Here is a 27,381-nt window from a genome sequence, read left to right on the forward strand (position 1 = left end):
CTTAAAAAGCTGGAGCTTGTAGGATGAAGAGCAGGAGGCCAAGGCAACAACTGGCAAGCAGTGACGTTGTGCAAGAGCAGCGGGGAAAGGAATTCCAGAGCTCCTGGACCAAACCCTGTCCCGAGCATGCCACACAGTTTTCCCAGCTCAGTTGGGCACTACAGTGTTACACCAGAGATTTACGTGCCAGATAGACATCCCGGTAGTCAACAGATTTGTATTTTAATTCTTCAGCCTATCATATCCGTGTACCTGTCTGCTTTTGGAGAATTGAGGTTTGACCTTGTGATTCTGCTGAGGATGTTTGGAACAGCGAGGGTTTTTGTGGGTTTTTTTTTTCCCCGCCCAATTTGTAAAAGAAAAATTAAAAATAAAAATGTGTGTCCCAGCCCCTTGCCTGGTACGCATCGACCTACTGAAAGATAGCTCCTGGTTGCTCTCAGCAGGATGTGAGGAGGCAAAGGCAACAACTGGCAAGCAGTGATGTTGTGCAGAAGACGAGGATGCCGAAGGCTGGGGGCAGCTCAGTCCGATCCCAGGACCACGTAGGTGGCAAGTCCCAGGGAAAGCCCAACACACAGCTCCCTTTTCTGCGCTCTTTGGCTGCTGCAGTCGCTGGCAAAGGCTTGGCCCTGGGCCAGTTGCACTCTTCCAGACAAGTCTTGGGCATGGTTGAGGATTTAGGTCAGGCCAGGGACCATTTGCAACAACACTTTTCATGTGCCCGCCCTGTTTTGAAAGCTGAAAGTCTAGTACTCTGGGCGTTGCTCATTCCACGCCAGTTGGTGTCTCTGGCTGCGGCCAGTTGGCGTGGTACGTACACCGTGCATTGCTCCACGCTCCAGATGTGCTCAGGATGCTGAACGAAAGAGAAAACCACGCCGCTATGGTCAGGTTTAGACCCTGCATGCTCTGCTGGGTGCCTACGGCCCGGCTTGCAGATCTGAAGCATCCTGGGATATCTGAAAATTAAGAGCCTCCCTTTATAGGCGCTGCAGAATAGGAACTTCAGGGGGTTATTCATCTCTAAAACATCTATTCGTACCCTAAAACAAGCTCGAAAATAGGCCAGATGAACTGCCCTCTAGAGACGCCTCTTTTCCTGATGACTGTAGAAAGTTTAGGGTGACTGACTGAGGCTTTGACATCTAACAGCTGGTGAAGTGCATCCAAACATCTATCTGCAGGGATAAGGGGATGGTGTTGGAGGTAGCCTCAAGGCACCCCTCAAAAGGCACTACGGATCTAGCCTGGAAATCCCACATGTTCTTCTGTACATTAGAGAGCAAAATCACATTCCAAATATCATTTTTTGGGACTGTAAGCGCGACGGCATGGCCAGAGAGGTTGGCCCTGTTTCTTTGATCTCCCTCCTCTAGGCTTTGTTCTTGCCCCAGACAGTGGCCATGCGATGGAGCTCCTGGCTCAGAGCACGGAGATCTTTGAGGTAATGCCTTTTACGAGCAACCTGATGGCCTCGCCAACGTTTCCAGCTGAGACTGTAATCGGGCCATGTCAGGGATTTGAGTCATATCAGCCACTGTTAGGTCATCGTGCTCAAAAAAGGCCAAAAAGTCAGGAAAGGTGAATGGCAGGATCCCTTCATGGCGACAACCTTATCTGTCTGGAATTGTAAACGGTGCTGGGCTGATTCTCTTGCTCCTCTCCACTCCTCACTCTTTTGCCAAGAAGCAACTTAAGAAGAGAAACTGATGATCTGTTTCAAAATAGCTGTTTTTTCCAAGCCACTAGCCCTCATTTTTAAATTTATGCCAAGCGTAAAATGTCATGGCTTTTCTTCTGGCTTTATCTGGCAGCAGGAGACCATTATCGACTGACATTACCTGTTAAATAAGCGCAAACTACCTGTAACTGCAGCATTGCTTGTGCCTGGGGAATTTAAGTAAAGCCTGAACTGATATGGGGGATGGACTTCGGGGGGGGGGGGGAACCTAGGACATCTTAAAGAGGCAGAGTTGATTAATCAACTCAAGTCTTCGTCTGAAAACGTCGTACCTGCCACCGACACAAATAACCTCCGAGAGGATGACTGAAAGAGGATTCACGGGGGAAATATTCTCCCCTATCATTTTGTTAACTTTCTGCGTTTGACAGCATGTCACTGCGTCTAGACAGTTTCATGGGTAGGCTGACAATCAGCTGTCTGGCGCTGACGCGTGGTAGGTGAGACGCTACATAGGCTTTTCCTCCGGATCAACTAGAGGAGAAATAACAGGAACATCAGCTGAAGGATGAGAAGATAGCAGCCAGGAACGGATAATCAGGAAGAAGCCCAAGCACACTGGCTGTCATTTCTCCAAGCGTTTCCAGGAGAGGACACGGAGCACCGTAGCTGCCAGTGCCCATCAGCAGAGTCATTGGGGTTTGTGCTGGGCACTTTTCTTGGGCAGAATGTCTCCTGGACTCAAAGGCTGCTCGAGGCATGTCTCCACTGTGTTTCTTCAGGGTGGACAGAGTTCAGACCGACATTCCCCGACTCTCTTCCCTCCCCAGACAGCGTAGGCACCTGTAAGGCCAAGTTTGGCGCGTTGCAAAATCCACCCAGGTCCTGGGTAAGCAGCCAGCCCTGAACTCGGTGTTGCTCTGGTTACAGCACTCGCAAACCCTGAGCTATTGAGTTCAATCAAGAGGTTTTCAACTCTGATTAAATGACAGACACGTCCTGGAAAGGGTTTTCCAGATGATTCTTCTCTTTCCTTTAACTTCAACAGGGCTTTTCTCTCCCTGGTGGGCCAGAGGCAAGCTGAGCTTCATACACAAAATTTAACAGTAATAATTGCACCCAATTCAAGGTCCTTCAAGGCTTTGCGTTATGATGAAGTCAGCCATCAGGACCACCTGGGGCTTCACAGGGTGAAAACTGACAGTCTCTGTTCTGCAAAACCACAAGCATCTATCACCTGTGTTAGCTAAGGAGAAGCCTATGGTTACACTCAACACAGTTAAGGTCAAAAGTACACACAGAGGGCAGCTGGGTCCTTGAGTCCAAAAATAACTGCCAAAACTTGCCTTAAATCCTTACCATTAGATTTAGCTTTTAAGTTTGTGCAAGATACTTGCATTAAATCTACAAATGAAGACACAACGTCCTTGGAACTTCTCTAGTATCATCTCTTGCCAGTGCTTGAGGTGCAAATGCCTTCTTTTTTTTTTTTTTTTTTTGCTTTGATCTTCAGGCCAGTGGATGGGGAACAAGACACTGCTTCTGAGGGATGTTACTGTTTGTCTTCAGTCGCTGTAGATTACAAATTGCTGCAGATTACTGTTTGTATAGACTTGGAAAGTGATTTATCTTGGAATGAACACATACAACACTATTATTGGACATGGAGTGCTGCCTCCAGCTCTGGGGCACCAACAGCAGAAGGACACGGAGCTGTTGGAGCGGGGCCAGAGGAGGCCCCGGAGATGCTGGGAGGGCTGGAGCCCCTCTGCTGGGAGGACAGGCTGAGAGAGCTGGGGGGGTTCAGCCTGGAGAAGAGAAGGCTCCGCGGAGACCTTCCAGCCCCTTCCAGTCCCTCAAGGGGCTCCAGGAAAGCTGGGGAGGGACTCTGGATCAGGGAGGGGACCCAGACCATTCTAGGATTCTATGAGCCTCTTTCATTTGTTTCTTGCTCTTTGCAGAACATTGCTTCTATTTCATCTGCTGCTTCTATTTATTTGTGCATGGTGTGCATCTTCCAGGCTTTCTAAGGCTTTCTTGCCCTGTTCCTTGCTGTGACATCTATCAACAGGCTGATTAAGTTCTGAATCTGACTTTTGCAGCCCACGTGCTCTGCTTTCCTTATCTCTGCTGCTTAAAACTATATGATCTGTAATATGTTTGCCTGCAGTTGTGTCAAACTCGCATGAAGAAGCTAACTCAGATAGACTGCCGTTTCAGATTTTGTTTGGTTGCATCTATCAGGAGACATACCTCTCTATTCCCATTTTCACTGACAGTATTACTCTAAAGCATTTAAGATCTCATTGTTGTCTGACCTTTCTTCACCTGTAAATGCGAAGGTCTGAAAAAACAGAAGCCGTCCTGGCCCTGTGGCTGTAAGCTGGGAGTCTTTTCCTACTGCCATGTTTCATAAATATTGACAAATTACTTTTATGGAGGGATCCACACAGTGCAGTAAAACGTAGTCACTCAGATTGGTGGTTTTAAGACAGGTGTCTCAAGGAATCAAGGCTGCACATCTCAACTTTAAGAGCGGGGATTGCATTTTGGAAAGCAGTGACTTTAAAAAGGATTGAGAGACCACTGTTGAAAACAGTGTGAGCATATATTCCCGGTTTTACATAGCAGAGCCTTTGACTCCATCAGCAGAAGACAACTAAATAAAGGCAGAGAAGTGTTATAACACTGTAAATGTATTAAAGGACTGCTCAAGGTTTCAGTAAAGGGAATTTGTAAAGGCAAAGAGGATTTGGGATAAACATGGAAGTCTGGAAACCCTCCTTGCAGTGAAAGACCAAAGAAACCCAGTTTAGTTTTTTTCTTTAAGAAAAACACTGAGGTGCAACTCACTCCCCGTCACCAAATACTTATATGCAATAAAGATTTCTATGTAAAGACATCAGTCTAGCAAAACAAAACCAAAAAAGAGGTGTAATGAGATGTAATGGCATGAAGTTGAAGATAAAAGATCCCTTGCAGATAAAAGAGAAAGGCTCTCATTTGTAGGACACCGATTTATCAGGCAGTTGGTGGATCCCTCCCACCACAGGTCCGTAATCGGAGTTGAGCTGCCTTTTCCATGGCTGATACGCAATAGAGGCAAAGGTTATGGACTCAAAAAAGGGTTCTGGGGGGAGAAATTATTTGGCCTTTAAGAGTAGATGGTTGCAATGGTCCATCTTAGTCATAAATTTGGAGACTTCTGGTAAAATGTTGATTTTGAACCACTCGGTGACTCAAATCCTGCAGCCAGAACATGGCATCAGGACAACATCCTCCCACATATTGGTGAGAAGCTGCTCTGTGTTGCCAGAAGGGCATTTCCAAAATACAACAAGGCAAAACTTAACTTTTGCAGAGAGTAGATTTCGCTGTGCTGAGAGAAGACATACGTCCAGCACCAGCTCGATCCCAAGCTGGGGGAGGACAAAACCAGCTGACTCTTAACACCAAACGGCAGAGACAGGGATGACTCCTTGAGTTCTCCCCAACGTCCTCTCTAAGTCGGATGGCTATCACGGTGTCATGCCAGGGCTATCCAAAGAGCTCCTTCTTCTGTCACCCCAGTCGAAGAAATCAGCCGGCCTCCCTGGTAACGCGGAGTGCCAGGGATGGAGGCTCTAACACAGCCTTCCCTGCGGATTACACAGAAAAAGTTATCGGTTGGCTTCAAGCATTGTTCGAAGGATAGAGATTTTTTCTTTTTTTTCCTTGCATCCGTTATTCATCGTGATAAATGCCAGGAGCTGAATGAAACAACATGATAAAGTCCCAGTATATTTTTAAGGCCAAATTTTTTATCATGGCAACATTTCTATTTGGTGATAGCTTCACCTGCGTAACAGTAATACATGTTTTATATCTCTAAATAAAACTAAGCAAGAAAGGATTTTTCAGGTTCTTTGAATTCTTGCTTGATCTATTCTGCCCATCAGAATAACAGTAACTTTTAAAATGATACTGTCGTAAATCACCGTTTTTTTGAAAGCAGAAGGAGAATGTTCAAAATCGGTAACTAAAGCTTTGCAAGACCGATAATAACATAAAGAAAACTTCTATACCTCCGAGGATTCTAAACATTTCATCAACTAATATAGACAATATATACAGAGATCACTTCCAACTCGGCTACCAATCTTGCACAGATGGTGTAGAAAACTGGGGTAAATCTCATTGAGACTAATCTATACAAACATATGCTTAATTAGCATAGTGCATCTTACACAGGGTAAAACAGAAACAGACTGTATTGCAATAACTGATCACAGCATAAATTGGTTTATTTTGATCCTTCCTAGGGAAGGACAAACTATTTTTTTTTATTCTTTTTTTTTTTTTTTTATTTTGCAGATTTCACCGTAATGAATTAATTTCAGCTTGCTGGGAAAAGCAAACAGAAACAGGAAATAAGGACGATGATAGAAAAATTAATCACAGCAAGGTTTGCATTTATGCTGAATTTTGTTCCTGTGACTGATCCCACCGCTTTCAGCCGGCTTATTTGCTGCATAGATTTAAATATGTACAAAAATCCTTGCTGGACCAGGGCCTACCATTAATTCAGAAACAAAGCTATTGTCCCCCAGGCCTACTCACAAATTACACTTGTTTATTTAAGTCAATAAAGATAAACTTGTGTAAATCTCTCTGTAAACAAGGCGATTTCACTTTAATGATGGCTTATTTGGGGTTCGCATAAATGTGTTTCTAATCAACTTCAACTAATCCAAAATAAAGGATGGAGGCAGATGAAAGGTGCAGTATTTGGAATAATAAGAAAGGACGGAGGCGTAAGCCGAGAAAAAACAGAAATGTTGACAACATGAAGCATTTCTAATCTATAAAAACCAGGAAAACAGAGGAAAGAAAAGCCAGTTTCAGGGGCTATTGGTGACTGAGAGTGGACATCCCCTAGCTGGCAGTCAGTGGAAGGTGTAGGTCCAGATCGTTCCTCAGGGAGGTTGCGGGGGGAGCCCCCGCCCCTCCTTATCTTGGGAGGGAGCAGTGAAGTGCTGCCAGACCTGAGGAAGGTCATAGAATCATGGAACGGTTTGGGTTGGAAGGGGCCTTAAAGACCATCTAGTTCCAACCCCCCTGCCCTGGACAGGGACACCTCCCACCAGCCCAGGTTGCTCCAAGCCCCGGCCAACCTGGCCTTGAACCCCTCCAGGGATGGGGCAGCCACAGCTTCTCTGGGCAACCTGGGCCAGGGGCTCACCACCCTCACAGCAAACAATTTCTTCCTCACATCTCATCTAAATCTCCCCTCTTCCAGTGTAAAACCGTTCCCCCTCGTCCCATGGCTCCCCTCCCTGATCCAGAGTCCCTCCCCAGCTTTCCTGGAGCCCCTTGAGGGACTGGAAGGGGCTGGAAGGTCTCCGCGGAGCCTTCTCTTCTCCAGGCTGAACCCCCCCAGCTCTCTCAGCCTGTCCTCCCAGCAGAGGGGCTCCAGCCCTCCCAGCATCTCCGGGGCCTCCTCTGGCCCTGCTCCAACAGGTCCATGTCCTTCCTGTGCTGCTCCTGCGAAACCATCTCGGAGGCTCCGCAGTCTGCTTAACTGCAACCTCCCCTGCCAGCCAAGCATAATTAAAAACTGTTTTGAGTTCAAGCAGTGTAGGACATTACCGTTCCTTGGCGGGGGCTGACCACACCTAATGTTAGGCATAAAACCGGGGCTTTGAAGCCGGGAGGCTGGTACGACATTGAGTTCACCGAGCTTACGTATAACATCCGTGATTGCATCTTGAGCTACCAAGCTCCCTAGATGGATCCGGGCCTCTGCCCGACTGCATGAAAGCTTCCGATCCATTTCAGCACGAAGTCAAGGCAGCAAAAGAATTCAAAATTCAAGTGTTTGACTACGCCAAAGTTGTCCCTCTCTCTCAACTCACTCTGCTTTCGGTTCCTCAGAGCGACTGGGTTTATGTGCAAATAGGCGCTGGGAATTAAGGTAGGTTAAGGCAGTTAAATCATTTACTCATCAGAATTATACAGCGTAAATGAGGAATGTGAGCAGATATATAGATCTTCGCATTGCACTGTGAATTTGTTACAGGAGATGTCACTTCTAAGGATTACTGCCTCTCTCCATTCCATCTGATAAATGGAAAGTACTTTGTAACGTAAACACCAACCAGTTTGTGCTACGATGGGTCAGAAAGGCACGTCTTTGCTTTTAAGCACGTTATTTTGAATACTAGTTATTTCTTAAGTCCACTTTGACAAGGGTATAAGACAGACACAGCAGGCTTACATCAGGGACTGTCTTTTTTTTTTGCACTGTGGGACTGTTTCCTTATTTATTTTTTTTTTTTTGCTTTGCTTTGAAATCTCCAAACAGCCCAGTCTTGAAAGGACAGTGATTTATGTAATATTGGAAACACACTTCTGCATTTCAGAAGAGGTAGGGAACAGATTTGAGTTTCAACATTTCAGCGCAATTTCGTTACCAAAAAGATAAACAGAAGAGCAGAAACATGAAATGCCTTTTTATGTATTTTACTGTTAACTCCCAGTCTTAAGTCGCGGCTTTTTTTTTTTTTTTTTTTTAAAGTTTGAGGAGTGCTTGGCCCTTTGCACGTATTTAATCTACTATATGCCGGTGTGACTGAGTAGAAGTTCCTATTAATTTTGGAGATTTTTATGCCTCATGCCATAGCTTCCTTTTCATTGATGATGTCAAAGCTCTTCTCTGGTCACTTTAATGTAATGCCTGTTGGGACAGTAGTTAGTTGTCTTGAAAATCAACAGGCTCTTCGTTATCTGATGGGAACAGCATAGTGTGGTGTCCTCTTTAACCCTCTTCCTGCCGCCACAAGAAGCGATAGTGTCAAGCTGCTTACAAACTCCATGTCATATAACGAGAAGCGGTTTAAGCCCGTATTTAACCTTCTGAGGCCGAGGGAGACACAATCTCGATCCTAGAGGAGTTGTTTCGTGCTGTTACCTCCACGGGGGAAGTTTTTACACGTGCTGCGGCGTTCCCCCCTGCAGCAGGCAGTCTTGCAATGCCAGGGAAAGGCTGCTTCCCTGCCATTTGGCTGTGAAGTAATGTGGCACGAAAGGGAATCTGTCCCCTCTCACAGTTTCCAGACCCGGCTCCTCTACGCGCCATTCTCTCTTTCATCATCTTTCGCAGATTTGTGGAAGATGAAAGCTACCTTCCTGTAAGTTTAGGGAGAAAATAACATGCTCAAATGGTATTTACAGTAAGCAGGGAAGCAGGACCGATGCAAGAGAAAGCACTTATGGAAGTATATGCTACTGCTTCAATAGAATGAGCTAAGAAATCTGGCAGCATTTAGCAGTGGGTCTCCATGGATTTATGGTCATTTTTGTCATATATTTTTTCCTGTCTTGAAGATGGTTGCTGATCTTTTTGTATCTCAACTCTGTTCAAAGCTCTTCTTTTTTTTTTTTTTTTTTTTTTTTTTTCGGTTTAACAGATCATTTTGACATACTGGCAATAATGACCTCAACACAAAAGCTATCTGCTCTGCCTCCAAGCCCTGCCTTCCTGGCATCGCACTTCACACTCGTCTCCACCTTCACACAGTGATATCTGATAGTGACGGGTCATTTAGAAATCCTGGGTGTCTTTGAAGTTATCTGATATTGGCGTTTATTTCTTTTACCTCTTAGGGGATTTGGTCACAGCCTTTGGGAAGTCAACACATATTCTCTGTAGCGTAGTGCAGCCAGCTACCGTTTGTTTCATCATGTTTTCTTTAGATCTTAGATTATTTCCCCTGTTCTTTCTAGCAGACAGGTGACTCTGAAATACCACTGGGCTGTTTCTGTCTGTACCAGAACACCATTTGTGAGGATGTTGATTGCTCTGCCACACGTTAACGTACCTTGCGAGAGATGCTGATGCTCTTCCACTGCAGGTTCAAATCCAAATGGGACCGTCAACCATCTGTACCTCACCGCTAATGTCCAAAATGTGCTGAGCTACACGGTTCAGTTAACGGTATCCAGCATTGGAATCAGGGATTGAGTTTTGCTGTTCCTTTGTTTTTACCAAGCCAGGTACTATTTCTGCAGTTGCAGGTTTGTGGCTGGGAGCCCTTTCTGGAGCGGCGTTTAAGTTGCAGAAGCACATCTCGCCTGCTTTCTCCACGGTAACCACGCTTCTCAGGTAACTTCTGGGCTCTGTGATTTCCAGCCCCGACGCCACCTTCTTCCATTTGCTTTATTTCTCCTGCCGCTTGCCATTTCCTCTCCTAAACAAAGGAGGTTTATGCAAATATTAGGGTTTTTTGTCAGAGTCCGCCAGTATCAGCTTGTAGACCTTCTGACCTTTTTCAACCAAACCTAACAGAGACGCAGAGCTTTTGGAAATCCAAGGTCTGTCAAGTTTCACGGCAAACAACGGCTGTATTAGAAAAGAAAAACCTTGTTAGTGCTCCGCCGGGGAGAAAGGCAGCGAAAGCTCAGCCCTTATCAGCACTGTTTGGCTTCCTTGGCAGCAGAGCATCAGTGGGCAGCTGGCCAGCCAGCACACGCATAGCCCTGAACCAGCCATAGCATGTGCTGCTCCGTGCCCAGACGGCAAGCCAATAAAAGTAGACTGGGGACATAGAAGGGAGCTTTGGATATATCAGGAGTCAGCCTCGGGGATAGAAGAGGAGAGGGGGCTGTGGATTTATTGCAGGTGAAGGTGAGGGGAATGTCTGACACCAATCCATAGAAGAACTGAGCTTAATTAACTCGCTGTTCATAGAAAAAAATAAAAATCTCCCTGAATGCGGTGAAACCTCCATAAAGCAAGTGCTGCGCTGGCTGAATAGCCTGTGTCTGTTTCCAGGTACAACATGCCTGGAACACCTCCTTATCTTTCAAAAACATGATGGTAATCTGTTAGCAGCTCTGCATTGTCTGCAGCGGGTATCTTCTCCGTTTTGCATTAGTGTTTATTTTGTGACCGGCTTCAATCTCAAATTGATGGAATTGGGGGAAAAAAAATATAAAAAAATAACCGAATAAGCTGCATGTCTGCTTCAAGCTGGGAAAATCCAAGGACAGACGAGGCAAGAGGGAGATTTCTGCGAGTCCACATCTATCATTCCGTCAGAAGGGCGAAATGATGGGAGAGGTGCCTCACCTGGCTCCTGAGAATACCGAGCCTGTTGAGATGGGATACGTGCCCAAGCCGCTGAATCACAACACCGACGTCACCGAGCGCAGAAACCGGCGTTTCAGTCTGGAAGAGGAGTGTGTCTCCGGAAAGCAAGTTGTCACGCTGGGGAGATGGGACCTCGGGTATAAGAGAAGTGGCCCGCGTTTGAGATATACGGGGATGGAATAAGGAAAAGTATCAAAAAGTGGAAGCAAAAAACGCCAGAGCATCTCCGACAGACTTCCAGCAAAGCGGGAACAGACCTTTTCACCCCAAAAAAACCCAACCCATTAAACTCCCATCTTGCGGCTTCCCACTCATGCTTCGGGGAACCTGCCGGGTATCACCTCGAGGATCTCCACAGACAAAGTAGCGATGGGTTTCGCACGCTGATGGTTCCCCAGTCACACAGTGGCAGGCAACAGGCTCTAATTTACCTGTGGTGAGCCCAGGCATTTGCTTAAGCGCAGGAATTCAGTTATATTACATCATTACCACACCACAGGTGGTTAAAGCTGTGAAGAGTCTACCGAAGGCAGTGGCTAAAAGAAACAAAACCAAAAAACAAACCAAAAAACAACATGAGGGGAAAACCACTCTTTTAAGAGGCAGTGACGATAAGGGGGGGCCACTCTGGTGCCTTGAGGGGCCACCGGCAGCCCCAAGGCTGTTGCGGGCTTCAGGGAGGCTTTGTCTCGGAGTCACACCTGAGGGGACGGTGGGATGGCAGCCAGTCCCACGGCCTGAAGCTGTACGCGATGGCAGGAGACGAGGCCTCAGGCAGTTTAAATCTGTTTGGGGATGAGCAGAGGGGCCAGTGAGCAGGGCTGTGCCACCCCCGTGCCGTGACTATGGGGACCGAGGGGCGTCGTGCCCCTGAAGGGCCGCTATGGCTCCCCCTTCACACCACCCCTCTAAGAGGAGAGCTTTCACCCTCCCGTGTCCAAACAGCATTTAAACTTCCACTGAATTACGGCTTTGCTGGCCGTTTGAGGGCAGCCGGTTCCTGAGGGAATTTCTGGCGGGAAGGAGCGCACTACTTTTTCTCAGCTCCCACCCGCACCCGGCGCGGAAGGTTACGGGACGCCGGTCTCGCTGCGCGCCCACGCCGCCAGTGCGGCTGCGCGCCTACGGCTCACCCAAACCCCCGCTCCAATTCGCCTTCCCCGATCAACCGCCCCCAGCGGGCGCCTGGGGCGAGGAGTGACAGCCGACGCTGCCAATGAGCGGCGCCTCCCCGCCCCCGCCGCGCGCGGCACGCAGCCCCGCCCACCCTCCGCCGCGCGTCCCTCGCCTTATTTTTTATTTTTTTTTTCCGCCGCCGGCATCCGATTGGCGGCTCGATCCGCCAATCGGCGGCTGGGGCCGGGCCGCAGCGCCCACCGCCCAATCCTCGTTCGATCCCTCTCAACTGACGGGCGACGCAGCCAATGAGATGCCCCCCTCCTCCCACCGGCGGGGGCGGGGGGCGGCGGCAGCCAATGGGTGCGGGGAGGGCGGGCGCGCAGGGGGGAAGGCAGCGCTGAGGGAGGAGGGCGGCCGCGCAGCTCGCCGAGGAAGAGGTTGGTCCCGGGGCGGTTTCGGCGGGCGGCCCGGCCGCGCCGCGGGGCAGCGGGGCCGGGGGAGGGGGGAACCGGGCGGCCGCTCGGCGGGAAGGGGGTGCCCCGCCGGGCCGTGTGGGGGGGGACACGGGGCCGGGCCTGGTGGCGGGGGCGCCTCCCCACGCCCTCCTCCCCCTTTGTTGTGGTGGGACGCTGCCGGCGATGAGGGCCCCGGCGGCGGGCCGGGGGTTGGGAAGGCCGCTCGCCCAGTCTCCGTGAGGGGAAGGTGAGGGAGGGGAAAGGTCGCTGTCACCCCTCCGTCGCCCACACGTCGGAATAGCCCCCCCCAAGGCGGGGCGGTGGAGTGTGGGAAGGGCTGGCTTGTGCCTCCCTGTGTGTGTCTGAGGTGGGGGGTGTGAGGGGAGGGGGAATAAAGTTCTGCTTCTCCTTCCTCGGCCCCATCCCTCTCTGCCCGGTCTTTTTTTCTTGCAGAGATCAGGTGTGCGAAACTCTGTGCCGGGGTGGTGGAGAAAGTTAGGAGCAAGTTGCAAAGCAGTTCCCCATCCCTGGAGGGGTTCAAGGCCAGGCTGGATGGGGCTTTGAGCCACCTGGTCTAGCGCGAGGTGTCCCTCCCGTGGCAGGGGGCTGGAACTGGGTGGTCTTGAAAGTCCCTTCCAACCCAGACCATTCTATGAAGCATTTAGGTTTGCAGACTTCACTTCAGCCAGTGCCCTTTTTTCTGTTCCTCTCCTAATCCAGAGCCTTGGATGTGAAATACACAGTGGCTCCATGATACACGTACATGTGAGATGAGTGTTTCTGTTCGCATCATTTGTTTTAATGCTGTAGCTGTCTAGGCATTGTAAGATGTAAGATACAAACAAGCATAGTCTTTTAAGTGTTTCGTCTACCTAGGTAAGCACATCGGAGAAATTGTGTTGTGATAAATGGCAGTAACTGGTGTTACTGCAGAGTTGTAGAGTTCCTATTTGTAATTTTTTGTGGGGAGTGGAGGGGAAGAGAAAAAGTGTGACACAGTATGGTCTTTTAGTCTTCACTCTGGGGAAATAAAAGAAGGGAAAAAAAAAGTGGGTGGGTAAAGAGCCCTTGTGATAGTCTTGGAGAGCTGTTGAATTGAACAGCTGGGATTCAGGCTGCAGCCTAGTCTCATGTCTTTTTGGTTGTCCGTTACAGTTTTTGACTAACAAAACAAACAATGCCTGTGTGTTGTGCTCTTTTCAAATACTTTACAAACAAGCGGATAGCATTAAGAAAAAGTTTTGCTCATTGTGTTTACCAAACAACTGTTTCTGAAAATGCTGCTAGTGAATTCTGCAACCTGTGTATGTTGTGTGTAGAGCTCCTGTTATCACCGTTCCTGGTTATAAACGAGTCAGATTCCATCTGTAGCAAGAAGTTTATAATGACAGCTTATTAGGAGACCGCACATAACAGCAGGTTTGTCTGTTCTTAAGTGTTCCTCTCTTAGCCTGGAGAGCTGTACTTCCAAACTGATTCATGACATTATTTCTGTGGGGGCTGGACTCTGTAGTGAGAGACTGATTAGTCTTTGCTCTGTTCTCCAGCCTGGAAAAAAAAAACAACTCTCTTGTTGTTAAGGCTTCTATTAGCAGAACAAGGTTGCTGTTTAGACTTTCTTATGCTTTATCGCAATGTTGGAGCTTGCGTGGTGCATGAATAGATTTTTTTTTTTTGGGATGTGTGTGTGTTTGTTCTGAGGCGTAGCTTTAAAACTTTAGCGTTTACAAACTGTAGTGAATTAGAGGGGAATGACGATATAAATAGAAGGGGGGGTTTTTGAAGTCCCTTCCCCCCCCATTTGTTTAGCACTATCATGATGAAAGATAGCAGTAGTTACAAATGCCTTTAAAAAGAGGAAGGGGAGGATCTCACTTAAGTTGGTTTAAACTTAACTCAAAGATGGATCTAAGCACATATTTAACAATATATTGGGCTGTTTAGTAGAGTAAGCTGGTATTTGATTGTTGTTCTACAGTTGTGTGGGGTAGACTCAGACTACACTGACAGTCACAGAAACAAAATTGTTTGAAGATCCATTTTTCTTTGTGGAAGAAGCTGTGTGTGTGTGTAATACAATTTTGGACAATAATTTGTCAACTTTCCTGAGGTTCTGTTTGGTGTTAAAAAGGAGAACACAATTCAAAAAATGAAGTTAAAAAAATTGGTTCCTTAACTGATCTCCTTTTCCTCCACCCAGAAGCTAGATTCACGAACGAAATCAAATCAGCTTGAATTACACAGTGAATCTCCAAATGAAAGGCCCTCCTGGGTCCTCCTCCATCTTCCTGTTCCACTTGATCTTTCAGAAGTGTTGAGCACCAGTTGATATAATTGAGTTTATTGGAGCTCCAAAAAAAAAAAATCTCTGCTACTGAGAGCAGCTTTAAAAAACAGAACTTGTTTCCATCTCTCTAATCCCTTTCCCACAAAAGTACTGGGAGAACAGGCTTTGTAGTAGGTTCTGGATAACAATGAGTGTGAGCTCTGCTTGAGACTGAAGAGAATTCCTAAGTTTTGTTTGTATAAAGAACAGTACGCAAAGTTTTAATTATTATAAAAAGTATTCTAGAGTTTTCAAATGTATTCAACGCTGCCTTAATGATTGTGCATGTAAATGCCCTGTAATTGAAAGCATCCATTTATGGGCCTGACTTGCTAAGTGAGCTGTAAATTCTGCTTTTCAGATTGGATTTAATGACTTTTATCATAAAGCCACAAACTGGTTGTGAACTGTGCCGAGAGGCAAACAATGCCTAAGCTTACTTTGCCAAAATATTTGTAATTGTTGATTTGTTAAACTGAATTGCTGCAGGTCATGCGATGGGATTAGTTTTTTTGTAATGGAATGGAGAGTACAGGCAGCCCTGTGTTCAATACTCTCTGGGCTAGAAGAAATTGGCTACTGCAGAAAACCTTCCTAAACATTGCTCTCCACTTCCACTAGAGAAACTGTGTTGCAAACTGTAAGGCTTCATTCCAGATGACATTTTATTATGATTATATGTGTTTGACAGCCATAGTGTGAAGTAAGACCAAGAAGAGACTGTGAGAGAGCAGCTCCTGGGTCTCCTATCAGTTTAGTCTGGGCTGAAGCTTGATTTAATTACGCTGGAACAACATGAGCTTAGCATAAGACGCTCTTTGGTGCAGAGCGAACTCTGCTTATCAAGGGAGTGGACGGCTGGCCTGTTCGAAGAACACTTGCATTAGAGCTGTTTTGAAAGCGAACTTGCATTAACTATTTGTTAAATGCAACTATTTATGGTTTAACAAAGTGGAGAAGCTGCTAAGTTATACAGTTAAAAAGTGAAACAGGTACTTGGGTACCTGATAATCAGTTCTGTGAATATTCTCGTCCGGTTCAGCCCAGGAGTATTTATTTTCTGAAATAATGAAACACTTGCCTGTTACACCTGGAAAATTGTTAGTCAAAACAAATGAGGTGAGAAGAGTTTAAACTGCTTTGGTTTGGAGTGCTTATTCTGTGCTTTTGCAGGGCTATTAAGGCCTTTTAGTTTTAAGGAGAAATACTGTGAGGTTGTTGTTAATACTAAGTAGTAGAAGTTTGCTGCTCTTCAGAGACAGGTGGATTGGCTGACTGCAGGTTGTGGTAATTTTCCTCTCTTGTAATTTTAGGAGAGTTGCTAAAATACATCAGTCCTATTAGTAGTTTAATCAGAGGTCAGTAAAATTAACCTCTCCTCTTTCTCGTGTCTCCAGTTGCGTGCAGTTTTAGCATACTATGAATGCATGTGTTAATACAGTGTGCTAATTTTCTAATAGCAATATAGCTTTTCATTATTACATTTGTCTGTAATTTGCAGTAATCCTTAGTAACAGAAGAAGCATTGAGCTTCTGAAGCTTTCATAGCATCATGATCGTGCTTAGTTTAGCTCAGTGTATGAGAAACATGAGTTTTCTCATTTGATTCATAATCAAACTTCACGAAATGAGTGAGAGGAAGAAAGTCTACTTTCAAAGTAGGTGGGTAATTCTGTTTTCAATGAGCTATATAAAGATAATACAGTTATGCAGAGTTTCAAGATGCATTGCAATACTGGCATAATAAATATTAATGTGTAAATTGATTCTGTATATAGGCAGGTTACAAAATCCTCATTCTAAAGCTGACTCGGAGGAAGAATTTTCTCTGCTCCAGCCCTCCCAGATCAGAAGTAGCCTGCCTTGAACTTCATCGGCTGGTATCAAAGCTGAACGGGGACCTTGGCTTTACTTCTCGGAGCTTTGGCCTGCGATCTGGCCAGATGGAGCCCCCTGGGAGGGAGCTCTTCAGAGCCACTCCCCACTGCTGGCCTAATTGGCTGGAAAGCTGAACTGGGGGGTGGATCTGAGGATGTTGCTCAGCAGGGCTGGATTCCCCTTCCCCCAGCTCTCCACCCCCACCTTCCCCAAAACAAAAAAAATCCAGGCACCCCAAAAACAGTGAGGGAGTACTCAAAGCTGTCCTACTCTGACCTGAATGTGAGGAAAGAAGGGTGGGCGCCATCTGAATTTCTCGTGTTCTTCAGAAAAGTATGTATGTGGCAGTAGGTTTGAGCCTCGCCAGTTATGTCAAAACTGGGCATCTTTAATACGTGTTTGTAGGGGAAGAAGAATGAATTGGTCCTTCTGGAATCTGAAATGGCAGTTTTTGGAGGGCTTGTGGGTGCAATAGAAGAAGTGAAATGTCTTGTCTTGTCTGTTCCACTGAGTGCGTTGACTAGAGCTTATTCTATCTGAAAGGGAAAAGACTGGCTTTGATTTTAGTTTGAACTTCATACGCAATTCAGGCTTCCTGCGAGTTGAGCTCATTAATACAGGGGAGAACTTTCTCAGATTCCGCTGAGAATAAACTGTCTCCTTGCTGTTTGGAATAACACAGCCTAAAGGATCCAGAAGCAGATCATAAATTAGTTTTGTTTTGCTTCTGTTCAATGAAAGATGAAATACTTGTTTTATCATTTCTGTGAGTCTTAATGACTTTGGGTAAATATGGGAGACATATGCGGTACTGCATAAGCTATGCCTTTTTAAACTTCAAGTCTCAATATTGTTTAGCCTAACAGTCTTGATACTGCCTTAAATAGACTGTGCTTCAATTAATGTTACTTTATTCTGAAGCCACTAATATTACAGGGATGCATGCGGAGGGAGAGGGTGGATATTCCCTCCTCTTCTAAAAGATGTGAAACATTGCGCCCTTGGTGAAATTGATACAGAATCTTGTCTAAATTCCGGGATTAATGAAAAAAAAAGCACCTTTTTTAAAAAAAAGATAATCACAAAAATGAGACTTAAAATATAGGGAGGAAATGAACTTGTAGATTGTCTCTCAGATGCCACAAATTATTTTCCTCGATCTTCTTTCCTCGGGAGCTTAACTTCTGTCCTCTTTATTCCAGAAGAGCTCTTGGAAATGAAATTCCTCTAAGCCAGAATACTTCTAGTAAAAGCAGGAGAGATCAGATTTCTTTATTTCAAGTTTAAGATGAATAAGCAGACTGATATGAAATATGTTGCATAAGGCTTTAGAATAAATTAGCCAGAAATCACTTGATATTTTTGGTAGCACCAGTGTGTTTATAGTATGTTCCAGACACTCAGGAAAGGAAAATTTCCCTTGAAGATTTTAGTCTGCTAGCATGATGCCCTTAAGGTTTTCTTCATCTTTTATGCTTAGTTATTGCTGGGATCATGGGCTTAATATTTAATACTTGTTCCAGAGAACCACAGTAGAATGGAATAATAGCAGACATGACTCAAACTGGGACTTCAAAAGTTGCCAACTATGACACTGTTTGACCAACTATAGAAACATGTGTGCATCAAGAGGCAGAGATACACTATGGGGGCAGAGATGAAACAAATACCACCAAAATTAGGCAATTTGTAAATTTTCCAGTATTAATCTGTTGGGAATAACAACACGTGCTCACTATGTTCCAGCAATCCAAAGCAACACTTGTACCTCTCTGGTAAAAAGAGTGAGTATACTCCTCGAGTGTTCAAAGCTGCAGTTTTAAGGCACAATCCAGGGAATGTGGAAAGGGATAAAACAGCGGAAGTTTTCAGCTCTGTATCTCACTGCTGCCTTGATGCCAGTAGTTCAACTATAGTTGAGCTCAGAAAGGGGTCTCGAAAATCTCCCTGTGGTTACTCACAGAGTCCGAAGATGTTGGTGTGTTGTAGTGGGAGTGGTACACAGGAAGGTAAATGATCAGATTTGATGTTCTTGAGGTTGTGACGTTGGGCCTCAGTAGAAGGCAGTGATCCAGGGAGAGGCAGCGCAAAGAGTAAGCGATGGCAAAGCACATTTAAAGTCCTGAAAAGCAAAGGCCGTAAATGAATACTTAGTTTTTAGAGGTGGTTGGCTGTAAGCTACAAGGAAATCACAAAAACTATATCGCAAGGAAGAAGGGATGTTACATGTTTAACGTATTTGATCTGCAGCCATTTTAGCTGTGTGGAAATGTTTCTTGCAGCGTTGGTGAAGATTGTGCGTTTGGGGAAAAAGCATTTTATGTGTTTTTATAGATGAAGAAAGTGAACAAGGAAAAAGACCAGAGGAATGTTTTTAGCAAGAGGCTGCTGTCAACAGTGACAGTGTATGAGAGGATGGTTCTCGAGGAACAAAGATCAAAACTCCTTATATTACTGTATCAGTTTGAAGGCAAAAGTTACAGGTGATGAATTGAAATGGGATTTGCTGGTGAAAAATGAGCTGCAGCACTGACTCCTAAACCCATTAGTATAAACATGGTGTCTGAGACTGTCTAGGTGGATACAGTTAGAACACAACACAAATTAGGGCTCCTCATTTTTATTTGAGCTCCTGCTAGATGTTCAGCTGCAGACACGTGCTGTCTGCCTCCTATCTCCAAATTCCTCCGGTGTAGATTTCTGGGTTTGTACTTTTAATTAAAGATGTTGAGAGCTTTAGGATAGTATGACCAAAGAGATAAATGAAAAGATAACCATAGACTGATACAACTTTTCTGTGGTCTCTAGATCAGTCCTTATGTAGTGTCTTCGAGTACTTGTAATTTAATTGAAGGAGTAAAGCTCTTTTAGGGCTTGGCATCTGTCCAAAGGAACTTCCCAAACCGTATGAGCTGTGTTCAGATACTTTGTTTGTGATAAAAGGCTGATAGTCTCTATTTGAGGGAGGGACGTGATTCAAGTGTACAGAATCATGAGGCTTGTGGACGAGATGAATGCAAACAGTTCTTAAGTGGAGCTTGCAGTGGTAGAACAAGGGCTGCTTTCTGATGGTAAGAAGAGGTCAAATTAAAACAGCTAAAAGTACTTCTTTAGGCAGTGGGCAGTTAAACTCTGGTGCTGTCTGCCACAAGAGGTTGTGGAGGCAGGTTCAAAAAGTGGTTAGATGAGTTTTGTGGACAACAGGTCCATAAACGGCTCCTAAAAGGGAACAGGTAGGAATGTAGCCTTTAATTTCCTGCTGTAACAGTTTAAGATGCTGAAGGATTAGGAGGAAAATGGGCTACATAAAACAGCCAGGCTCGTGTGCTTTCCTTGAGTAGCGTATCCTTTTGCTACCTTTGGAGACAGAGCGCTAGGCTAGATGCACTGAGCCAGTAGGGTATTTCGTATTAATTTCTCTATTGCTTTTTCCTTGCCTAATTTGCGTTTATCAAAATTGCTCAGAATTCAGCTTTGCACTTTGCAGTGCCTCCTCTAGGCTTGGAGCAGAGTGCCACTTTTGCATAAATTAAACTGGCTGAAATATCCTCCTATGAGTACTCCTCGCAATCAGCTGAAACATTAAGCTGAATGAAGTCCTGTCCTACTTGTGTCACATTGTCTCTGCTCAGCCTTTGAAAGATCCGGGGCCGCTACTGGAATAACTTAATGAAATTCTTATTGATACTCCTGGCAAATCCCTGACATGGCAAAACAATGGCTAGAAGGAAGAAGTTTAAGCCTCCCAGACTCTTAGTCTGCAGCTGGGGTGCACGTTGTGTGGTTTTTTTAAATAGCTGCTAAGCTGTAATAATCGTTGTAATAAAGGGCTCTTTAAGCATGTTCCTTTGTGTGGTTTGGGTTTGTTTTTTGTTTTTTTACAGCTAATTTTCACAGGGGTAGCAGATCAACCTGTGCTACAGAAACTGTATGGGCAAACATCTTTAAGGGAACTGGTTAAAACTAAGTATAATATCTGGAAACTTCTCATTAGTTAGGTCTGAGCTGACAGTCTTTTGGAAATGGGAAAAGAAAGATTTTTTTTTTTTTTTTTTTTGGTTCTTGAGTATGTCAAAATAGTATGAGAGTTCAAATAAAAGGAATAACTGAAATGAATGGGGTTTCTAAATTCTTCCCTGCTGCAAGACTTAAATCGCTCAATGTGCATTTGAAGCAGAAAGGCAAATCTTAGTTTAAAAAAAACCCAAACAAACAACAAAGTACCAGAGCATACAGAAAATGATATATAGATCAGTGTTATGTCTTATAAGGGAGAGAATAGTGCAAAATTGGACACCTCATCACGAGGGGTATTGTAAAGCTGAAAAATAAGATAAAAGCATGGAGAATGTTTAGAGGGCCTGGAAGAATAGGCAATTTACCTTCATGGTAAATGAGACCCTGCTGAAGTGTGTGTGTCTTATAAGGCTGACAATCAAAGGAGTATTCTGGGGCATAGAAAGGTGTCAAAATTGAAGCGAAAGAACAGGAAATACGTATATTATGTGTCAGTGAGCTCAGTAAACGGGAGAATTATTGGTGTGTGGATAAGCAACAATACTGGTACTTGGTTGCCTAAGTCTGTCAACGTTGAATTTAGTGTTCAGATATTACACCATCAATTGCTGGTGTTTAAAATGGGATCTTTGCAGCAAAATTGGCTATCTTTTTTGGTTGGTGAGTCTTTCTGAATTTTTTGCGTATGCCTCTGAAGCATCTAATGTTGGCCTTGCTCAAAACTTGAAGTCTTTTTTTTATAAAGCTCTGAGTGACTGCCATTCTCTGTTTCAGAAACCTAGTGTGAGCATTTCTTAAAACAGCAGAGGCTATGGAAGCCTCCTGTTTTATCCCTGGAGCTACTCACTCTACTGCATAAGGGGTCTAATGTTTTCACTCCTGAAATAAATTAACTAAATTGAAGTATGTGCCCGAGTATGTACTTTTGTATGATGTTGACATCAAGTACTTACAGTTCTGTGTGTGAGCCACTGCAACTGGTTAACCTGAAAGAGAACTAACTCGGCAAAGAAAACAAACCGTTGATCAGTTTTTATTTGGTTATCCAAATAAAGGATTGCTTTCTCTAAAGAATAATGCTCTGTGGAAAGGTATTAGTGGTGGTGCCACAGGAAAGAAAGGAAGGAGACCTGGGCTTCCTGTGGCAGGAAGCTGTTACATTGGCTTGGTTCCCTCTGAAACCGTACCCCAAGTGTCCTATTCAGTGTTTAATTTGAAAAAATGTTGGATATTGAGTTTATTTTTCTTGTGTTCGCTGCAGCCAGCGTGCCAGTGCAATGCTTTTGCAGCCTGCAGAACCTGCAGCCTGAAATAGTGGGGACAATTCTGTAATAATTTAATATTACTGAAAGAATGAAAGTTCTTTTCACATTATAGTCTTGTGTGAAAATGAATGCTTTGACTTTTTACCGAGGCTTCTACTGACAGGACAAGGGGCAGTGGTTTTAAATTGAAAGATAGTAGATTTAGATTGGATATAAGGAAGAAATTTTATATGATGAGGGTGGTGAGACACTGGCACAGGTTGCCCAGAGAAGTTGTAGATGGCCCATCGTTGGAAATGTTGAAAGTCAGGTTGGATGGGGCTTTGAGCAACCTGGTCTAGTGGAAGGTGTCCCTGCCCATCGCCGGGGAACTGAAATTCGATGATCTTCAAGGTCCTTTCCAACGCAAACCATCCTATGATTCTCTGATTTAGGATACGTTATTTTGAATCACTTGCATAAAGTTACCAATGTTAAACTTGAGTCCTTGTTAATTGGAACTTCTGCCTCCTTGACCCCAGAAAACTACAATTCTTGCTTCAGTCATATTTTTAGGTGCTCGCAGAAGCTGCTTCATGGAGGTATAATTTAGTTGAAACTGAAATGTCATTCCTACTGAATGTTGTGTTTTGTGGAAGTTGAAAAGCTATGATTTAAAGTTACCTGTAGAATATAATTTAGTGTTTGTTGACTTATTGGTCCTCACTGAAACCGCAAAGACATGACAAGGCATAAATTAGCCATGAATAGTGTAGCCTGAAGTATCCCAAATCAACCATGCTGTTTTGCAGATGGGAAATTTCAGTAAGATGAAGTTGATATATTTTGGATAGAAGTGAGGAGTGCGCCTGTACGGAATGGAGAGGCGTCTAAGCTGTCTTTGAAAGCTCAAATTGAGTAGCCTGAAGGTAATGTTAGCTCTTAGCTAAAACCAGGTATTTTCCATTGATTGAGCTAACTTGTACAGCTTGGAAATGAGGTGACTTTCTGCAGTTCAAATACCCATTTGCTGCCTGGAAATAAGGTGTGTTTTGACTTCAGTGCCATGCTTCTAGCCATAGGACCATTACGTCCTCAAGCAATTTCTAACAGCTGTCTGCCTGAAAAAACATGGTTGATTTGGGGCTTATGCTTTAATACCTAAAACTAGCCTAATAGAACTTGCAAAAACAAGGTGTTTTGTTTTTTTTTTTTCCTAAATGGCTATAATTTCTCTTTTAAATGATTTGAAGTGCAAATTGCAGTGAATGCTAAACATAGCCTAAGTTTCAGCATCACTTCTAATCTTTCATTTTTATATAAACATCCTGATCAGGTAGTTGACACTGAATGAAAGACTATCAAAATTGAAAGCAGACAGTTCTACTACTCAGGTGCCTGCAAACTAAGATTTTAATTATCCTTCCATGAAGTTTGAAAGACTTGATGATTTTAAGTACTGCCAGTTGAGAAGATTCCTTATCTGTAGGCCATTGAACTAGAAAGACGGGAATAAGCTTATTACCAAACTTATGACTGAATTTCAAATCTGTGCCCCCAGAGGAACCAAATTGGTAGTTATTAAAAACATGACAAACAAAATGAGAAAAGGCTTGTGAAATGGCTGGCTGTTGGAAGACTTCTGTCAAGCTGTAATGACTAAATGACATTCCAAACACAATTTTGCTTGCTAAATTAATTTGGAGACGGGCAGAACGTGTGTATATGTGTATGCAATTTGTCAATCACTTGTGGAAAATTTTAATAAATGACTAAAACCAGCCAGCCTAGGTGCAAAGCTAGGCTCGAGTTAACTTCTGTGTTTTCTGGAGTTGACTTGAGGAAAAATTAAATGTCTGATCCAACAGTAACCTTAGTGCGTGCTATGTGTTGAAGGGTCTGCAGCAAACTTGCTTTTTAACTTTATGGATGAAGTAGCTAACCGTAATGGAGACTACTTCTGAACTATTATCTCTCTTATTTTGGGATGCGGTGTCCTATGGCATTTGGTAATGAGAGATCCTAAGCAAAATTTTTGTTTCATGTGAAACCTCAGTGCTAATGTGTCTGTTTTGGTTTGTGTTTTTAGGGATCAGACGGGAATCTCTAATTTATTACTTGCTGAGTGTTCTGTCTGGTGAAAGTCATGTCATCCATATTGCCATTCACTCCACCAGTTGTGAAGAGACTTCTGGGGTGGAAAAAATCTGCTGGTGGCTCTGGAGGGGCTGGTGGTGGTGAGCAGAATGGTCAGGAGGAAAAGTGGTGTGAAAAAGCAGTGAAAAGCTTGGTCAAGAAGCTAAAGAAAACAGGACAGCTGGATGAGCTTGAGAAGGCAATTACCACTCAGAATTGCAATACAAAATGTGTGACGATACCAAGGTAAGTGCTGTTGTGTTTGAAATTGTTGCAACCACGTAAGAAATGACTAAATGGGTGTTTAGGCTGTCCTGTGAACAAGTGACTAAAAAATATCAGTTGCATGCTTTTGATTCTTTAAAAATTCTTTAAAACCTGTTTTGGTTTTGTATGGTGCTTGCTTACAACTGAATCACATGCTTTAAGTCACAATTGCTAATAATAACTTCACATTTCAATTTTCATTACTACGTGGATTCCAATTTGTACATATTCCGGTGGTGCCTAGAGCAGCTCTTAGTTTGTAGCACTGCCTTATGCTTTTATTTAATAACCCTGTCTATAATTGGAGGGGCATACTTGAACCTACATTTCCACTTAAAAAACCAAAAAAGACTAGTTTTTCCTTGGTCAACACTTCAGTCATCTATTTGCAATTGTATACGGTAGTTTCATTTAAGTTGTGCAAGCTGCATCCGGTCTCCCTTTCAAAGGGAAATTTTATCTTTGGAGACAGGGTGTCTGAAGACCAGTTTATTTACTGTAATTATTATTTGTTAATGAAAGTGCTTTTTGTTTGATAAACTGGAGTACTTCTAGAACTGCTCTTCCGCTCCTGATGCGTATATACGTTTAGGTGAATGACTTGCATTCTACCCCTTTGACTTTCTCAACTTAATTCATAGCAACTGCTGTGCGAGAGGCAAGGGTTATGTTTGTAAGTATAATGCAGTATGCTCTCAATTCGTGTCGTACGGAGTTCCCATTAAGGTGCATGTGTAAGCTCATTATGTGAGACATAAGTATCAAAATCACTTCACAGGTGTGTTTTTTCTATGAAAAAGGTAGAGAATCTGATGGCACGGGAATATTCTGGGCACTTAGCCCCTCGTACTTAAAATAACTTCTAGGGGAGAGAAACCGCATCTGGTTTATGACCTTAACTTCTGTATTAGAGCATTCATCCCAGCTACTTTTAAGCTTTGTATTAATCATAGCACAAACTAGTTTTGACTGGTGTCAGTAATGATTTCCACATATCAAATGTGTTATAGTTGTTATCTGATAATGGTTTTAGTATTCTCTTTTAGATTTGACACAGCTTTCTGGGAAAATCATGAGTATGCTCTGAAAGAATGACTACTCTAATTCTGTTTTTTCTATTCACACGTTATTTCTAATGCTGCCCTCTGCTTGTGTTTTCTTCCCCAGAGCAGTCCCCAAATTCTCTGGGTTTCCCTTCTGCTTTCTCCCTTTTGCCAGATGGAAAACAATAAGAAATAAAATACTAGTACTTTCTTGTCTTTGTGTATTTTGGTAGACTAAGACTGGAACCTGCAGGGATAAGTATTTCTTGACTTGACGTGAGATGACTGTATGTGTTTAGGAAGTCTTCACCATGACAAAGACAAAATGCTTAATTGGAAGGCGTTTCATATGACAAAAGCTAAATATGCCACACACAGAGATTCACTTGGTATAAAATGAGTATCTAACTTTTAGAGCTCTTAGAGAGACTTTCTAAAGCTGTCCTGCCAGGTTGAACATTGCTACTTCAGAAGAATAGCTGTTCAAATTTAATTTTGAAGAAGACGTTAGAAGATACAAACAGTATGCGCGTTTATCATTGTTATCCTAGTCTACTAGTCATCTGTATTTGAGTATCTCCTCCTGCTTGGGTGACCTTTTATGTTCAAGTAGGCATAGTAAATAACTCTTTACAACAGAATACGAAGCTCTGTCAGACTCTGTATAGCCTTTGTGTTGTGACCAGAGGTTCTTGCTGGGCTGTGATGTGCTGTTCTCATCCATCCTTCAGTCAGCTGTAAAAAGGATGGGACGCAGGTTTCACTGAACTACCTTAGGAGTAAGCTTGTAGCTAGAGAGCTCTTCGAGTGGCGTTGTCTATTACACAAGGTTTAAAATTAAACTAAGAAATGGCTTGCTGTTAAGGGGTGAGATGATATCAGGGTTGCCGGCAGTGCTACACAGAATTCTTGAGTTTCATAGTTGGCTTTTGGACTGTTGATATTATTTCACTTTGACAGCAGTAGTCTGGGTTCCCAAGAAAGAACAAATGTCAACTCAGTACTGTAATGACTTCTGGAGATTCTTGTTCTTGGATTTAGTAAGTTAATGAAAGCGCTGCTTGAGACCCACTTTAGTGAATGTCTTAAAGATCTGCAAATCAGCAGGGTTAAATAATAAAATGCTGAATTTGAAACTTTCTTTTTTCTTCGGAGTCAGCAGGAAGTTTGAGGTGCCAAGCTGCTGAGATGCAGTTCTGATGTGACAGCTGGGCCAACTTTCCAAATGTTCTTTTGTGTGCAGGGAGGGGTTTTGTGTTTGGGTTTCTGTGGTGTATTTTTCTTTTTTTTTTTAAACTATCTTTAGATTTAAATTCTTTTTAACTCGGTGTAGATATTTATGCGCGTTGTGGGATGCTTCTGTTGACAACTGTGGCCATTATTCCTTCAACAGAAGTTTCAGTCGTGGCTCCACAAGTTTCTGGTGCCCTTGGAGATTTCCAGAGAGTTTGCTACTACTCCAGAAAGTGTATTTTTCACCGAAGCAACTAAACACCTACAAACTTTTCTCAAATCTGAGAGCAGCTTGGACAAAAGTTGAATTCAGTTGCCTCTTCAGAAATCTGCGTGTACTTCATGTCATTGATAATCCTGCCGCGATTAGGATTGCTCTGTTTCTGTGCTGTTTGTCAAGGTGACTACATACTGAGTGAGGCCGATACTGCGTGTGCTATGTAAAAGCTGCTCATGTGGTAATTAACAGAACTTCTTACGCAGACTTATAGAGGTTCCGAGAAAGCAGAAGCAAACAGATGGAGTGGGTGTTGGCATCGCACAGCAGGGATGCTTAGCTCTTCATAAGTGGGTCAGTAATCTAGAGCAGAGGCTAAATAAGTACAGAGGTCCTTTTGACACTAGCCCGCTAAGTAATTTGTAGTTATCTTGCTGAATCCTCCCAGCAAGCCAGTGGGATTCTAATCGCATAATCCCTGTGTATCCTGAAACTAAATGTTGGCACGTGAGTTCACTTTTCTAAAATACGGACTGAATTCGGTAGAATTAAAGATCCTGTCTTTATGCTTTCCCTTACAGTTCTGACACAAAGGGAGCACAAGAGGCAGTCAGTGAAGAAAGAGAGCACGA

The 27,381-nt window shown here is 43.9% G+C and overlaps 1 protein-coding gene across 6 annotated transcripts in view; it reads left to right on the top strand.

Annotated features, from left to right (window-relative positions):
- Positions 1-12,297: 12,297 nt before the first annotated feature.
- The window catches only part of SMAD2 (SMAD family member 2), a 52,219-nt gene continuing 37,135 nt past the window's right edge, over positions 12,298-27,381 (top strand). For 2 of the 6 annotated variants that reach the window (XM_074569453.1, XM_074569456.1), the window contains exons 1-3: positions 12,311-12,370; positions 13,109-13,153; positions 23,943-24,235. In XM_074569453.1, the coding sequence (XP_074425554.1) occupies positions 24,000-24,235 (236 nt within the window). In that variant the 5' untranslated portion in view covers positions 12,311-12,370; positions 13,109-13,153; positions 23,943-23,999. Of the gene's footprint in view, positions 12,371-13,108; positions 13,154-21,383; positions 21,525-23,942; positions 24,236-27,381 lie in introns of those variants that run through there. The other 4 variants (XM_074569452.1, XM_074569455.1, XM_074569454.1 and 1 more) reach the window with 2 other exon arrangements.

This window comes from Larus michahellis, chromosome Z, assembly GCF_964199755.1.
Source record: "Larus michahellis chromosome Z, bLarMic1.1, whole genome shotgun sequence".
Lineage (NCBI taxonomy): Eukaryota > Metazoa > Chordata > Aves > Charadriiformes > Laridae > Larus > Larus michahellis.